General features: G+C 38.6%; 1 protein-coding gene across 1 annotated transcript; it reads left to right on the forward strand.

Moving 5' to 3' along the window:
- Positions 1-7,662: 7,662 nt before the first annotated feature.
- Positions 7,663-8,530, forward strand: RLP7_1 (ribosomal-like protein; the record flags this gene model as incomplete). Its single annotated transcript, XM_051211129.1, has 1 exon — positions 7,663-8,530. A coding segment is annotated over exon 1 (579 nt), but the record flags the coding sequence as incomplete, so codon positions are not given.
- Between the last annotated feature and the right edge of the window lie 10,000 nt (positions 8,531-18,530).

An 18,530-nucleotide genomic window follows, 5' to 3' on the forward strand; every position in this document is an offset into this window, starting at 1 on the left:
TGTTTCGACTAAAGATAGAGATTAGTTTGTACAAAACTGTATCACTTCAGAATCCCGAGAGAAAATAATAATTAGTGCCTCTGTAAATAACCTTTGAAATCACAGATAGCAAGGAAATTGATCTGTAATTCTATACTTTCATCTTGCTCTCCTTATGCCCCAGTTCATTAATACCCTTTCCGAATGGTTGTTAGTTTACTCTAGCTTACCAAGAACGTCAATACGTCAACGACGAGAAAATTTGTGCCTGACTACTATTATTAGGACTTTTTAATCTCAAACTTGTTCATGATCAGCCAATATCTTCAATAAAATATGTACCAGTTGATGAAGAGATTCAGAAACTATCCGCGATTTCAGGTTCTTTTTGACTTAAGAAGCGTTGTTTGAATGTACTTACTTACTTACATATGCCTGTTACTCCTCGTGAAGGAGTATAGGCCGCTCACCTGCATTCTCCATCCAACCCTGTCCTGGACAATCCTCTTCAACTCCTTCCAGTTTTTATTCATCCATGGATGTTGAGTATCTTGCGAAGACAGCTATTTATAAATACTTGTACCTTGTTGATGATGGTTGTAGTAGTTCTCCAAGTTTCAGCTCCACACAGTAGAACTGACTTGACGTTCGTATTGAAGATTGTGACTTTGATATTGGTTGAAAGTTGTTTTGAGTTTCATATGTTCTTCAATTGTAGGAATGTGGCCCTCACTTTGCCAATCTTTGCCTTTACGTAAGCATCTGATCCTCCTTGTTCATCGATGATGCTTCCCAGGTATGTGAAGGATTCTACATCTTCCAGAGTTTCACCATCAAGAGTGATTGGATTGCTGTTCTCCGCTTTGAATTTGAGGACATTAGTTTTCCCCTTGTGTATGCTGAGGCCTACTGATGCAGAGACTGCTGCTACACTGGCTGTCTTTATCTGCATTTGTTCGTGTGTATGGGATAGGAGGGCTAGGTCATCTACGAAGTCCAAATCGTCTAATTGGTTCTGGGCTGTCCATTGTATTCCGTGTTTTCCTTCAGATGTCGAGGTCTTCTCACCCAGTCGACCACCAGAAGAAAGAGGAAGGGAGAGAATAGACAGTTTTGTCTGAATCCGGTCCTTACTTGGAATGCATCTGTCAGCTGTCCTCCATGCACGACCTTGCACTGTAGTCCGTCGTATGAGTTCCGAATAATGTTGGCAATCTTCTCAGTAACTTGATAGTTTCAAAAAAGTTTCCATAATGTTCTCCTATCTACATTGTCAAACGCCTTTTCATAATCAATGAAGTTGATGTATAGTGACGAGTTCCACTCAACTGATTGTTCGACGATAATCCGTAGTGTTGCAATTTGGTCTGTGCACGACCGATCCATACGGAATCCAGCTTGTTGATCTCGAAGTTGAGCGCCTACTGCATCTTTAATCCGGTTCAACAACACTCTGTTGAAGACCTTCCCTGGTATTGACGGTAGTGTAATGCCTCTGTAGTTTTCATATTTGCTCGGGTTTTCTTTCTTTGGAATCTTGACGAGGTGTCCTTCTTTTCAGTCCATCGGCACTTGTTCCTCCTCCCAAATCTTTTTGAATAGAAGGTGAAGCATGTTTGTAGTTACTTCGATGCCTAACTTCAGTGCTTCAGCTGTTATGTTGTCAGGTCCTGCTGCTTTCCCGTTCTTGATTTGTTTGATGGCAATTACGATTTCTTCCGTCGTTGGTGGATTGACATCTATAGGAAGATCTGTGTGCGCTGCTTCGATGTCCGGTTGATTCATTGTGGCCGGCCTATTCAAAAGTTCCTAGAAGTATTCTACCCATCTGTTCCACTGTTGTTGAATTTCAGTGATTGTCCTGCCTTCTTTGTCCTTGACCGGCCTCTCTGGTTTACTGTATTTCCCTGCTAGTTTCTTCATTGTATCGTGAAGCTGTTTCATATTTCCTTCTCTAGCAGCTTTTTCTGCCGTCGTTGCTAGTTCTTCCACGTATTTCTTCTTGTCGGCTCTAATGCTCCCCTTCACTTGTTTGTTTGCTTCTATGTATTTAGCTTGTGATTGGACTTTCTCTGCTCGTGTTCGGCTGTTGTTTATTGCTGCCTTCTTGTTCTTCCTTTCTTTGATCTTGTCCAGTGTTTCTATAGAGATCCATTCCTTATGATGGTATTTATTTGGACCCAGAACCTCTTGACACGTTGAAGTTAATGCCTCTTTGATGCCTTTCCAGTTGTCCTCCATAGTAGTTTCTTCTTCCTTCAGTAGATCTTGTAAGGCTTGGAACCTGTTGTTGAGAGCTATCTTGAATTCATTGAGTTTGCCAGTATCTCGAAGGAAGGCTGTATTGAACCTTTGTATTGCTGTTTGTCCACCTGTCCAGTTCTTTTTAGCTTCAGTTTTAAATTGGCTACAACTAGGTGGTGATCTGAAGCTACGTCAGCACCTCTCCTGGTTCTCACATCTTCCATTGTCCCTCGGAATTTTTTGTTGATGCAAATATGATCTATCTGGTTCTCTGTAGTGTGGTCTGGTGAGATCCATGTTGCTTTGTATATGCGTTTGTGTGGAAATATTGTGCCTCCTATGACCAATTTGTTGAATGCACATAGATTTGCAAATCGTTCTCCGTTTTCGTTTCTCTGTCCCAGTCCACGTCGTCCCATAATATCTTCATATCCAGCGTTGTCTATTCCGACTTTGGCATTTAGATCTCCCATTAGAATGGTGAGGTCCTTTCTTGGGCATTTCTCTATGATTGACTGCAGCCGCTCGTAGTATTGATCTTTAATGTCGTCGTTGCTATCATTGGTGGGTGCATAACACTGGATAATATTCATTAAAATCCCCTCCGTCTTTGTTTTGAATGATGCTTTGATGATTCTGGATCCGTGAAATTCCCGCCCTACAAGTGCATTTCGTGCTACTTTGGACAGCATTAGAGCGACTTCCTGAGTGTGTGGAGCATCTTCCTTTTCGTGACCGGAGTATAGCAGCATCTCTCCCGTAGCTAGCCTTTTCTGTCCAGCTTGGGTCCAGTGGGTTTCGCTGATTCCCAGTACTGCCAAATTGTATCTCCTCATTTCCGTTGTTATTTGACTGGTCTTCCCGGTCTCCCACATTGTTTGGACGTTCCATGTACCTACAAAAGTTTTTGCTCTGGTTGCTAGAAGGGGCATCGGCCTCGTGGCTTCCGAAGGAACTCGGCTTTCACCATGAAGCGTCATAATTCTTCTAAATGAAGACCTTCTAACTCTCAGGGCAGAGTTAAAATGGTTTGAATAATTTTTTCTGGTAAGCGTTTTTTTAGCGAGTTAGTTTTCTATGGGATGGGGGCGCTAAACCCATGCCCAACCCTCCTCCTTTACACGGGCTTAGGACCGGCAGTAACTCTAGAAGGGCTAAAGGCAGAGTTGTTGCTTGAATGTCCTAATAAATAATTGATTTGCATCATTATTTCAGCTATGTACAGATAGCAGATACGGATCCGGTATACTTAATGTGATGGTCATATTTTCGCTAAGTATCTAAGACAACTCTCATTGTTACGACTCGAGAATTTCATCAGGCCAAAAGATCCATTTTATTGTAAGAGGCACATTACACATTATTCTACCACAAAAACAGTTCAGTATGTATCCGTGTGAACACATGTGATGACTCTTTCGTGAAGGTTCATTTTCTATGAGTATGTTCGTTATGGTTCGACTTGTTATTTCCAGATAGCGTTGTTTTGTCACATTCACGGAGAAGCTCTGTAAGAGGTGGAAAACTTCACCCACCAACAAATGCATATGAAGATAGTCAGTGTAGCATCAGTAGGTCTTAATATATACAAAGGAAGAAGCAAGATCGTAAAATACAACACAGAGGACAACAACCCAATCACACTTGATGGAGAAGTTCTGTAAGAGGTGGAAACTTTCACGTAATTGAGCAGTATCATCGACGAACAAGGAGGATCCGATGGAGATGTTAAGGCAATAATTGGTGAAGCAAGGACAGCATTCAACAGTTGAAGAATATATGGAACTCAAAACGACCGTCAATCAATTTCAAAATAAGAATCTTCAATACGAACGTTAAGATCATCCTATTGTAAGGAGCTGAAAATTCGAGAACTACTATAACCATCATCAAAACAGTACAAGTATTTATAAACAATTTCCTACGCAAGATACTCAATATCTGTTGGTCGGATACCATAAGCAATAGCCTACTATCAGACGGAACAAACCAACTTCCAGATGAAAAGGAAATTAAGAAAAGATGCTGGAAGTGGATAGGACATACATTACGCAAATAATCAAACTGCATCTCCAGACAAGCGCTTATCTACAATCCTGAAGAGAAACGGAAAAGAGGAAGACCAAGAAACACACCGCGTCGAGAATTAGAAGCAGACATAAAAAAGATGAATAGCATCTTGAAAGTACTAGAGAGGATTGTCCGGGAGTTGAATGGAGAATCCTGGTGGGTGGCCTATGCCCCTCCACGAGAGGTAACAGGTGTAGGTAGTGAAGTAAGTACTGTCCAGTTAACACCTCCACTTTGAGTAGACTTGTAGGATATGGTGTTAGGGTCCGCCTGCAACCGAGTGACCGATATGTACTCTTGATCTTTCCACCCTCTAGGCAATAAAGTAGTGGCATTACTTCGTTTCCACAGAAACTGCTCTGTTAGTTTGTCACGTCTTACGTAAACTTAGTGGGAGTTCATGTGCCTTTACGACGGGTAGTCTTCTTCCACAATCAAGTGTAATTACATTCTACGCGTTCTCGCACCAATTTTTTCCGTTTTCTTCTCGTTTCCAGACTTGTGAACGCACGCTGCTCTGCATGTTTCCCCAGCTTCCAAAGTGCAATAATGCTAAACGTGATCCACTAAACTGTGTTCTTGATTGATTCTGTTGGATTTTACCAATCCCCGAGAGATGTAAACTTTATTATGTACCTCTTGGGAAAGTATTATATTCAATATTATTAAATCTACGACAGTCAGTAAACGAATTAATTAGGAGCTGGAATAACAATAACTAAAATTATCCGTTACTAAATTAAATTTATATTGACATCAGCACCAGGATCAAGTGTGGTGAAATAAATACGGAACTGGTCTGATTTGTATCGTAACCCAAGCTGTTCATGGTGTCGCTTGGTTGAGGTGTCTCGTGTTTTTATGCTAATATAATAATGAACTATGACTAACAGATAAATAGGTGGAAAGGCAACGGAAAAATATTTAAAGCATTCACATACAATGATTAGGATTAAATGAGCATAAGTTAACGAGTGTGAGTGGCTTAATGCGCCTGACAATCACATGTAGTCAGATATCGGGTTCAATAATGAGTACACAGTTATGAAAATTTAACATTTTGGTGATAAGCCTTGTTGTTTCGGGCAGTTAATTAATTGGTTCTCGTATCTCTTGTACAAATAGTATCTTGTAACTAACTGCCCAAATTTTAACGACTTGGTCCGTGTTATCCCCAAACGTTGTGGACGAATCATTGTTTCTGAGTTGCTAAGATAACTTCTCTCCGATGGCCGATTGTAGAAGGTATTGTCGTACCTGGCAGCTTTACCTGTTACGTGAAGTATTTATCCAACTAATACCATATACGTCCTATTTCTCTACATTTTTCTACGTCTCTACACAAACGTTATTCTCCATTTTGTCTTTTGATATCATTGTATCAAAGTGAGTCACTGAATAATTCTTCAGCACTGAGGTACTGGAATATTTAGAATTGCGGGTTTTGCAAATGTAAAGGAACCGGCTAACGGAATAGAAATAACAAGTCTTTTCATTACAAGGCCTACACCTAATACTTTTAAGCTTATGTGTTAGGCATTCATAGGTTCTCTTAACACAAGAAAAGGAATCCGCTGGTCAGTAGTGTCAGACAAAATGCTCCCTAAACTTATTTCATCAATTTTTCCACGTAGTATGTTTAATAATAAAAACCCAAACGCACCATGACGCTTATTTGAAACCAGGTCGACTGTGCCAGTTTTGTGAAGGGGTTTGGCAAAGTGTGATTATGGTCGTTTAGCCTGGCTTACACCCGAACAAACAAATGGGAGACCTTCAATTTGAATTGACGAAAACGTTTTCTGGCCACAAAGTCTGTTTATTACTCTCTCCGTTAGCACAAAGAAGCATTATTTTAAAAATAGTCTGATCCCTTCTATCAATCTTGGAATATCCGAAGTTTTGAAATTTGTTTCCAGGCGAAGAGGTTGAATATTTTCCTGTAATCCAAAAGGAAAAATATATCCCTTCAGCTCCGCATGTAGAAATATCATAAAACATACACGCCAGTGAAAATATTTAGTCATCAAGGCTTACACAAATGGAGGAGATTGTGGACTCTGTTATCGCTGAAAATGGTTACCAATTTCACAATTGAATACTAATGTTCCAGGTAATACGGTGTATTAAACTTAGTTCTCACTGTTACAACTTCACTTTAGGCTTATATGAATCAGTGAGACGTTCAGTCATCATATATATATGGCTGTACAAAGTGTAACCCTGCTCATGACACATTAATCAACTCTTGGTTTGAAGTTTCTCTTAGTGAATTCGACATGAGGGATCATGTGGCTAGGGATCGACGTTGCTTCACTGTCACTACAAGTTCCAACCCGGATATAAATCATAAATTATCATCCATACAGTTTAAGTGACCAGACGAGGCACCTCATGTAGAACCCATTTACATGTAACGGTAAAAAGTAAGAGGATATCTCTCCCCATAAATTTCTCGGCTTGAGCGTCACCTAGTTCAGTCTTCATATGTCTCGTTTCTTCTGCCGTTGACTGTATCTGTGTGTTTCTTGTTTTGCTTTTGGTTCATGTACAATTATTATTACTGTGTTGCTTACATCTTCTGAGGTCTGGTCAAGTTTTGGTTACTGCTAGGGTTTTAAATACTATTTTACTCTAATGTACTCAACATACCGATCTATAGTGGTTACCACAATAAGTGAAGTTCTTGTTGACTGACTCCATTTGACTTTACTGTATAAGACAAATGTCTGATTTTGTAATTGTTAGGAAAGTTTATTGTCTTAGATAAACCGTCACCTAGGGGTTGTTTTGTTGGTGATATTTTTGTCGTTTTTCACACAATATCGCTCCTGAGTTGTTAAGAGCCTTATTGTCAGTTGTTAAGTAGTTGTTTCATATTCTGTTTTTAAGTTGATCTTACAAGTTCGTTGTTATAATATTATTTGCACCTATGGAAAATATCGCTCAGAGATTGTGTTTATCGATTCATAGCACTTGTATGCTCTGCTTTGTACAGTTTTTAACGTTACTATGCAAGATTCATTGATCATAATCAGTCTTTTTGGTGAACTCCACTCAGGTGCATCATTAAATTTTTCCGGCCTAGGTTTATTTGCATAGTACTAGTTTTAAGAGATGAATCTCAAGGAAAGAGACTTCGGAACTCATGACAGCTAGGCTACAGGGAACTTTGAGATGTTTTAATAAAGGCATGTAACAGCTTAGGTTGGTTGGTTAAGAGTTGACCCCAAACAACCAAGCATATGCCAAAACAGTATTGTTCAAGTATTCATTCACTTCCTTATTTTGTATAAGCGTTATGTTCCCTAATATCTTATATTGAATGTTGAGAGTCTTTGTTTGTCTGAACAGATAATCCAACGCTCCACTGTGACTGCGCGAAGATCGAAATAAAGACCTATTCACTACTTCTCTGGTTTCTTCTATTAATAGCACGAGGGTTACCTTAAGGCACCAAAGTGGCGAGCCCTTTTTGAACACAAATTCAACCTCATTTCTGTTATTAACATTTTTTTTACTTAATCGTAAAAGTAGACCTGATTATCCGTAAACTAAGTTGAGTACATAACTAGTTTATTCCGTATTATCTTAAGTTATTCGTGTTATAGTAACCATTTTTCGTGCTAACTTTATTGCTATATTTGTCACATACCTCATGTCAGACTCAATAGAAACCCATAATCTGGATGATTTGTCACCAGTGGAGATAGACACTGTTATGACTACGAAATCCCGACTTCCAGAATTTGATCGTAGTGATCCTGAGTTGTGGTTTGCTCAACTAGAGCATTATTTCACGCGACACAATATCAAATCTGAAGGAATTCACTATAGAGACTTGTGTTCTATCCTTCCTCCTTCAGTCGCCAAAGAAGTCCGTGACTTGATTTTAAATCCACCATCACCACAACCATACACCATCTTAAGACGAGAGATAATGAACTGTTTATCATTATCAGATAGTCAAAGAATCCAAAGACTTTTTCAAGGTGAAACACTAGGTGATCGGTCGCCGTCACAGTTTTTACGTCACCTCCAAGTCTTAGTGGGTGATAACACAGTGGGTGAAGCAGTCCTAAAACAAGGATGGATACAAGCTCTCCCATGCTACGTCCAACACTGTTTGGATGCACAAGATCCTGAAACCTCATTATCTCATTTAGCGCGTATAGCCGACAGAATAATGGAAAGAGGTCCTCCAACTGGATCAGGCACAATAAATCACAAAAAAAAAGTAGAATCAGCAAAAGACCCCGTAATAGAAGGACTCATTGCGAGTGTTAAGAGTCTCACTGAGGCTGTCACCCGAATGCAAATGGGTCATAGAAACAGGACCAGGTCACCACAACGACCACGATCCAAGTCACAAAACAGGTCACAAATGTCTAGACAATCTGGGCAGTTTTGTTGGTACCACTGGAAGTTTGGTGTCAACTCAACCAAGTGCATGCAACCATGCGCCTGGCCTAAGCATAATTCTAAGACAGCGGGAAACGAGTAACCCCTCCCCAGGTCGCGACGACTGAGGAGGGGCGCCTAAACAGTCGCTTGTTTTATGTTAGAGACAGAAACTCTGGCTTGAATTTCTTGGTGGATACTGGCGCTGCTCTTAGCATCATCCCTCAAAATAAAACTGAGATTAGTCGAGAAACATCATCAATTACACTTCAAGCTGCAAATAAAACTAAAATTGCGACATTTGGGCAGAAAACTTTAACACTAGATTAGGGTTTCAGGAGGCAATTCCCTTGGGTTTTCACGGTAGCCGACTTAGATCTGGCAATACTGGGGATGGACTTTCTAGAGAGATACGAATTTCTAGTTGACACCAAGAAACGGCGATTAACACTAAAAGAAACTTCGTATTACACAAAAGGCAAAGAAAGTCCCATCAGCTCTCTTAACTTGATTCAAACTCCCCCTGTAACAACAGCGAAATTCCAAGATATACTCGCGGAATTTCCAAACTTAACTAAACCAAACCCACAGCCTTCCAAAGACAAACTAAAAGTAAGTCACACTATCAAAACCGAAGGTGCACCGGTTTTTGCAAAACCCAGGAGACTAGCACCAGATAAGTTCAAAATCGCTAGGGCCGAGTTTGATTATATGCTACAATTGGGTATTATCCGTCCCTCTGATAGTCAATGGGCATCCCCTTTGCATATGGTCCCAAAGAAGAATGAAGGTGACTGGCGACCGTGCGGGGATTACAGAGCCCTCAACCGTCAAACCGTACCAGATAGGTACCCAATACCTCATATCCAAGATTTCACAAACGGTTTACAGGGTATGAACATATTCACTAAAATTGACTTAGTCAGGGCATATCACAATATCCCAGTGGCTGACGAAGATATTCCCACGACAGCTATTACAACACCCTTTGGCTCATTCGAGTTTGTACGCATGCCATTCGGCCTGAGAAATGCGGCACAGACATTTCAAAGATTCATAGATAACCTACTTCGAGATATGCCATTTGCGCAGGGGTATATAGACGACTTGTTAATTGCCAGCCCCGATTTGCAATCACACAAACAGCATGTACAAACAGTGTTGAAAAGACTGGATGAACATGGAATAAACATACATCAAAGTAAGTGTGTTTTCTGTGTTCAAACTTTAGAATTTCTCGATCACACAATAAGCCCAGAAGGGATTAAACCGATCAAAAAAGAAGTAGACACAACCAAACAATACCCCATACCTAGTTCTCTAACACAACTGAGAAGTTTTCTAGGTCTAATTAACTTTTATCGCAGATTCATACCAGGTTGCGCACAATTAATGCAACCTTTGACAGATTCACTCAAAGGAAAACCAAAAGAATTCAAACTGTCTTCTGACGCCGTCGAAGCTATTAAACAGCTTAAAGATAAATTAACTCAAGCAACTACGTTGATGTATCCGAATTCTCTTTCCCCACTTGCTTTGATGGTGGATGCTTCAGATAAAGCAGTAGGCGGTACCCTTAACCAACCGGTTAAAAACGCCTGGAAACCAATTGCTTTCTTCTCGAAAAGACTCACTCCAGCCGAAACAAGGTATTCTACCTTCGGGCGAGAACTTCTTGCAATCTACCTGACCATTAAACACTTCCGACACATGTTAGAATGTAGGGAATTTATAGTCTTTACGGATCACAAACCACTGACGAATGCATTAAAAGCGAGAGCCGATAAATACTCACCTCGAGAAGTCCGACACCTTGACTATATATCACAGTTCACAAGCAATATCCGACATGTCAAAGGTCAGGACAATCAGGCGGCAGATGCTTTATCTAGGCTAGAAATGAACGTGCTACAACAGTCCACAGTAAACTTCGAGACGTTGAGAAACGAACAAGAGCAGGATCTAGAATTACAAAACCTGCTTAAAACAAACAATTCAAGTCCTAATTTTAAACAGTTCCCATCACCTGTCGATGGTATTCTAATCTACTGTGACACGACCAAGGCAATTCCGCGACCTTTCGTTCCCAAAAGTATGCGAAAGTTGATATATAATAACTTTCATTCTTTGTCTCATCCTGGCGCAAAAGCTTCAACAAAACTAATCAATGCCAGATATATATGGCCGAATTTACAGAAGGATGTACACAAATGGGTTAGAGAGTGTTCAGCATGCCAACAATCAAAGATTAATCGTCACACAAATTCACCTATAGGTGTTTTCTCGCAACCAGATGCACGTTTTGCCCATGTGCATATCGACTTGGTAGGTCCTTTACCACGTTCAAACGGTTTCAATTATCTTTTTACATGCATAGATCGATTTACCAGATTCCCTATAGCCATCCCGATAGCGGATATCACAGCGGAAACAGTAGCCAAGGTTTTCATGCAGAACTGGGTAACCATATTTGGTACGTCCATAACAATAACGACGGATAGAGGAGCGCAATTTGAATCCGAACTGTTTAATAGCTTGGCTAAACTTCTAGGCTCCAATAGGATACGCTGCACTGCATATCATCCTCAGGCTAATGGGATGGTAGAACGTTTTCACCGTCAGCTAAAAACCGCCCTTATATCTCACTCGAACCCCAATCAGTGGACAGAATTCCTACCATTAGTTATGTTGGGAATACGAACATCTGTCAAAACTGACGCACAGTGTTTAGCTGCGGAACTGGTTTTCGGAACAACTCTGAGACTACCCGGTGAATTTGTTAACCCTAATACTAACAGTCAAAAACTTAATTTAGAAAATTATGTAGATCAACTACGGGACCACATGTCTAAACTTAAGCCGATTAATACTCGTGAACAATCGCGCGCCGTATATATACCTAAAGACCTAAGCAATTGCACGCACGTCTGGACAAGATGTGACAAAATAAAAGCACCACTCAGTCCCCCATTTGAAGGTCATTTCAAAGTCATCTCAAGAAAATCTAAATATTTCGTGATAGAAAATCATGGAAACACCGACACAGTAAGTATTGATAGGCTAAAGCCGGCTTATCTAGATCATGAACCACCATACGTGTTGTTAGATCGTTTAACTGACAAATCCATTACGGAATCGAAATGTAAAGATGATAAATCTTTACAAATGACTAAAACGGTTCGCTGGGCACATCCAATTAGTCAGTCAAGGATGTTGACAGTTTCGGCTGCAGGATAAAATCTAACCACGTAGCTAATCACACCCTGCATCTACTTAAAAATAATTTTTTTTTCCTCATTCCGCCTCACCGACAAATCCCCAGACCTTTTACCTTTGATATATAAGTGTTATGTTAAATATTTTTTTTAAATACTGGACACATAAGCTAGGTATTCCGAAACGATGGCTGAGGATTTTAATCAAACTCATACAACTAACACTGACAAATACAACGAATTCAAAAAGCAACCCAGGCGAGTTTTATAATTTCTTTTTCTGGTTAATTAACTATGTTGGCTGTACTTCTTATATATTTATATACATTTTTCACGTAGACTGGCTATACATATATACCATATGAACTACTTCTAAAAGTTTTCGGGTGAGGATATGTTTAGTAGCTTGATACGATTAATACTACTATTAATAAATAGTTTTCTAGACAAAACATTTTGGATTAAACCATAGTCAAGTACTTATTAAAGTTCTCATCATTTTTTTCATGTTTAGGAAGCTTACGTAATGACTTAACCAGTTTTCCTGCAGAATGCTTTTTAGTGTGATCATATAACCCATCTTTATTGGCAATATTCAGTTTTTTTTATTTCTGACATTTAAGAATCAATAACCGTGAAGATATAGTACAGTGCGTTACTGTAAGGTTACTATGTTAGCCGCATTGATTCCACATACCTAATTTACAACACAACTTAAAAGGGAACTGTTTAGTAACCATGACATTGAACTGACGATACGACTATCATGGCTATGTTAACGTTAACCAATTATTATTAGTGGCCCATACAAAGTTCTGGAACTTAACATTAGCGTAATAAAAAGACATTTTATGTCAATAACTGATATATATATATATTCGTTGGTTTAAACATAACGTAAAATGGAAATTTACTAAACTTGTAGTTTTTCTTCTATAGTAATAATATGAATGTAAACAAAGAACTTATACTTTTCCATTATGGCACTTTGATATATCAATCTGTCCTCTTGTCATATTTTCTCTCATATGTGAGCGACTTACGGGCAACAAACATCGTATTGAAGGTGGGTCTGGTGAACAAAAACCCAGGCCCCACACGCATTCGAACCTCTGCCCTCCTGAATGCTAGACCGCGTGCTTAACCGTTAAGCCACGTCAGACCACGGAGGAAGTGACTTCAATATTTCCTTACACCAATTAATCACTCATAATACTAATGAGTAATAGGACTTACACACTTCTGAGGTGCAAACCAATTCGTTACTTGGATGAATTGACGAAATATTGCTTCAATATATCATGCATAGCTAAATCAAACCAGAAAAGGGTATTTGACACAACTGTACTTGGTCCGCATACTCTACACAATTATTTTTGCTTCTTAACCGTATATTCTTTTCCGTTTTGTGCAATACTCTGTTGCACCCTTGGTTACGCACCTAGTTGTTAAAGGCGGTCACCACAGGCTCAAGGTCATGCGTTTGATCGATTTTGTTAAAGAGTCCAACCTCTAGCAAGTTCACCCTCTTACAAATATGCATTACAAAAGAGTATTTTTTTTGTTTTCATGGTTTTTCGTGCACAAGATATCTACACTATGTCTATTTCCTTCCAGAATACCAATCCGTTCTGGAGGTCAAGCACTTACATGGAACCGAACAATTATCAATTACATTTATGTATTTCCATTTTGTATCTTATTATTTTATGCAGGCAGTGGAGCAGTTCTTCAGGTTTGCTTGATTTTCACCATTACCTTTGAAGTAGATTCTTCTTTACCTTTTACTTGAGGGCGACTCAAGAGGCAGGTGAGTAAACACCTGATAGCCGGTCTGAGCACGGAAAAATCGTACCTCAACAACATGGTGTTGGGTAGCCCGCTCGCGGCACTTCCTCAGATATTCTTGTTCCACATTCTCACACTTTCTCTTGAAAGCACGCAGCAAACCGTCAGCGATATTTGTAGAAGAAATCACATGCTACAAAATAAGATGACAAGCTAGTAAATGAAGAGACATCCATGGACTATCGTTGACAGCGTCAGTCGTCACTGATTGTAAGTCAAACAGTGAGGGAGTTGATAATTTTCCCTTGGGATGAGAAATAGAACTAAGGTGTTTTCGATAGTTAGGTTAATCGAACCGACGTTCCTACGGAAGTCGATTCTGGGGGGAAGCTAATGTAACAGCTTAGGTTGGTTGGTTAAGAGTTGACCCCAAACAACCAAGCATATGCCAAAACAGTATTGTTCAAGTATTTATTCACTTCCTTGTTTTGTATAAGCGTTATGTTCCCTAATATCTTATATTGAATGTTGAGAGTCTTTGTTTGTCTGAACAGATAATCCAACGCTCCACTGTGACTGCGCGAAGATCGAAATAAAGACCTATTCACTACTTCTCTGGTTTCTTCTATTAATAGCACGAGGGTTACCTTAAGGCACGAAAGGCATATAACATAATGGGTAGACCAGTTGGTGCAGACAAAACTATCCTACATGGAACTATAGCAACTCAACTGTATGTGAGTCTGATTTTATTAGGCCCTTCAATCAACCTATTTAGCAGACAGCATCATTCAAGCGGTAATAATTCACGCATATCTTTATATTATTATCATATCTGTGTGAGCATGTTCGCTTGATTGATTGTTACAGTCTTCGCAAATTCCTCTCACTATTTTGAAATGCACGTGGCTTAAATCACATGAAGACTCATCCGTTTGTGTGTCATTATTGAGGGTTATAATTATTGTTGTGTATTATCTCATAAACACTATCAAACAATTTTAAAAAATATAAACAAAGATAAATAACGATACTTAACATGCAGTAGGTCTGGTGGGGAGATTCAGTAAGTCTATTCTATGTCATGAGATTGTATCATTTGTTACTATCAATATTACTGTCCATATATTTTTCTCCTTTACGTTGATCCGTTAGTCCACTATTCATTGTTTACAAATATCTTCAGGCAACAACACTTTAATTCCTCTCCAAAAGCCACCCTTGAGGTCTCTTAATCTTCCTATTCTGCCTTTCTGGCTCACTAACCCTAATTTTTGGTTCATCAGTCTTGAAAATTATTTTCTGACTAGACGTATTCGCTTACAACGGGAAGAATTTGGCCATGCAGCTTTGCCGACTCTGGACAAGCTGGCGAATAGCAAACAATAAACTCTAGCTGAGCCATATTAGGAATAGCCACACGATGAGTTAAAGCAGGCTTTAATGAAGTCTATCCCTTTAACCGAACTACATGCCACTGACATCTTCCCATTCTCGTGCAACAGAAGAGTAAGTCTCCATTGCAGCTAAAATACTACATGAAAAGTCTGTAGAATTATGGTCTACTATGATATTAGTGCTGCTCTAATAATAGACCTAATTCTAAATTTGTAGATTCGTCATGATATAACTGCCTAATCTATAAGATCTTACGTGGAAGTCACACCATCGACTACGCCAACTCACTGTATCGTACCAATTACCAATACATGATGTAGAACAAGGTTAGGCTAGAGAAAGAACAATATATTTAATATGAATAGAAGAAATAAGATAACATTCAGCAGGGAGCACGCCTGCATGGCCGAGCCATGCCGTTCGATCAACTCTAATTCACTCAACTCATTGTTCGCGCCTTCTCCATTGTTAGGTATTTCTCCGCGTTAAATATTGAATATCTATTTTCTGAGTAGTCTCGTGTTCACAGCTTTGTGGATTGTGTGGCTATTGTCCAATGCCACTACACTACTCCCCCACCAGAATCAACGTGATGTTGGTTCGACACCAAACTGGATGGGATCGTCGCGCGCCGGAGGTTACCAAGGATAATAAGAATCCTCTGGGTATTGGTAAGCTGAAAGATAAATCAAAAAGAAAGCGGCAGCATCTGGTCGGGAAATATATTTAATAATTTTAAATTCTCTGCCTTTATGCTTAAAACGCTTGAAATGAAAATTTGGGTGAAGATTATTTGAGCTATTAAAAATGGGATTACAATAATAATAATAAAACGATGCGTGCTAATAGTCGTTGGTTAATAACTTAACGTATAGGTAGTAAGTATCTTGTGTTTAGAAATATTAAAGTAATGAATATTGTAGAAATGTTAATATTGGTATTAGTTTTGGTTTAAATTATGAAATCAAATAACGATTATGCCGGTAAGTTGTCCATATGAGTTGAATTCCAATTGCATCTGTATTAGTAGGCTAACTGAAGGAACAAAAGTAGTAACGTGGAAAAGAATTTCAACTAGTGTTCCAGTTAGTTTGATACGGTTTATTTAGTTAAGGGAGATTTTCTCAACCTCATTTTTACTTGACCGTGATAGAATTTAGTAATACTACTAATACACATGAATGGTTATCAAAATAAAATTTAAATACATGAGTGATAATTATATGGATTTTGGACAGATAGCTAGGAACAAATCGTTAAACATGAGTGTGTTCGTAAGAGACATGCTCTAGACTCAATGTTCTGATCTGCGATAGACTATTTATTTATATTTATACTTGCCGGCTGATGATGCATACAAGTTAGTTGCAAGTATGCCGTTTATCATAAAGCGGGACACGATTTAATTGAGATATGGTGATTATAAGTTACTGAAATCAGTTAAGCCTGTGTCACATTACTAGGTGATGTGGTGCTGTGAGATGTACTCGGCCAAATACGTTTTTACAAGATGATTAACCGTGATTGACGCTCATGTGATTATCAGGAGTACACAAGTTGTAACCAAGGGGAGTACACTCCCAACTCATGTCTATGATAATGGCTTGAACCTTAGTCAGTGTTGGGGTAAATTCGACATTGATGTTTTCAGTTTGCAGGAGATTTGCTCGACTGCTTATACTGATCATTTGCATGCATTATTGTGTCGCTAAACCATCAATTAGACTGACAAGGTTTCCAGATATTTACTGAGTGAGCATCTGATGGAGAAACGTACTGTATTCATCTGTAGTGAATGAAGATAAAAGAAAAACAACACTAGTGATAATTGTAAGTCAATTTGCTGACCGATTTTGTTAACAGTTTCATTAATATTATCAATCATATTACGTGATTGTCAAGTTATGACAATGCTTTATGACGATATCCTGAAACTATTATGTTTAACTAGTCATAATGTTGAATGAGGATTAGTCAGTGGAAAAATAGGTATTGTTGCTTTAGGTGATTCGAAGTTATCAGAAATTTATAACGTTAAAGAATCCGAGACGCCTAATTTAATTATAAATTTCAATTTAGAAATATTCGTTTAGTGTTAATTCTAGTAGGCTACGGAGTTTTGATTTTAAACGCTTGTTTAGCCAACAGCTACCTGAGGATTTAGTTGTTTTACTAGTGCAGTTGATAGTACCTAAATTTTTAATCTTATTATCTAAACTATGTTCGCATTTTAGGCTGCTAATATGATAAACCAATTCATAAACCCAAATACGATTAGAAAGAACAGCTATGATGGGTTTATTTATAATTGTTAAAGGCGATTCAGATGATTTCTAAATTTAGAAGACATGAAGATATAGTGCAACGCATGTACGGGCCAGGTTAACAAGCAGGTTGTTGACGTATATGACAATTTAAAAATAATGAACACGACCAGACTGCTTATGAAACTTTAGGCAGGAATATGACGCGTTATAAACATTCTATAAGAAGTTACTGGATCTAGCCTAGGGACACTTACAAATATATTGAAAAAGCAACTGGAAAACATATATATGTTAAGTACAAAAATCATTAAGTAAGATAGTTGAACTCGCCTGGATTATTTTTGAAAATTAGATTATTCAGTGGACGACAATATATAACGCCATTCGTGAGGAGTAGTAATGATCCAAGAGTATCCAGAATAAAACATGCAGTATGGCAATTAATTCCAGGGTGCTTGATGTTGTTGACGTTTTTGCCACTCGCTCGGATCAGAACAATCGAATGAATCCAGATAATTGTGTGGTCCCCATTGAACGAATCAATTAAAATGACCTTATGATCGCAGAAAACTTATGGCTGAAACTCACCGTATGTTTTTAGAGAAGTGTCATCCTTGTTGTTTGGCAATGGAACTCGAGAATATGAAATTAGGCAGGCAGTGGTCGGAAGAAAAGATATTACAGGATAGTGCATAGTTTGAAACAGGATGAGGTGTTAGGTGAAGGAACACTGATAATTAGATCCAGATAACTATTTAGTCCTTGATTGCATTGTTAGTCAATGTATATTTGCGTTATTTACAGGTCATATTTGCTAGAGCTTGATGTTTGAACAAGTCTATGTCGCTGAAGCATGTAAATGCTATTAAAGCTTGTTAACGAACCATCAAAGCTAATTAGTTAATATAGACGACTAGTTTTTATTATTGATTGAGCTAGTATATCATGAGAACTAATCAATATAACATAACGATAATACATGTGAGCATTAATTAGAGGACTATTAGAATATTGGGTTAACATAAATATAAAATAGATCAAGAAAGTTAAAGTCGAAATATGATTAGCAATAATAGGTTGCGTTTCTTTAGTCGGGCTTACCAATGTAGAATTATGGTCTACTATGATATTAGTGCTGCTCTAATAATAGACCTAATTCTAAATTTGT

Source organism: Schistosoma haematobium, chromosome 1 (genome assembly GCF_000699445.3).
Source record: "Schistosoma haematobium chromosome 1, whole genome shotgun sequence".
Lineage (NCBI taxonomy): Eukaryota > Metazoa > Platyhelminthes > Trematoda > Strigeidida > Schistosomatidae > Schistosoma > Schistosoma haematobium.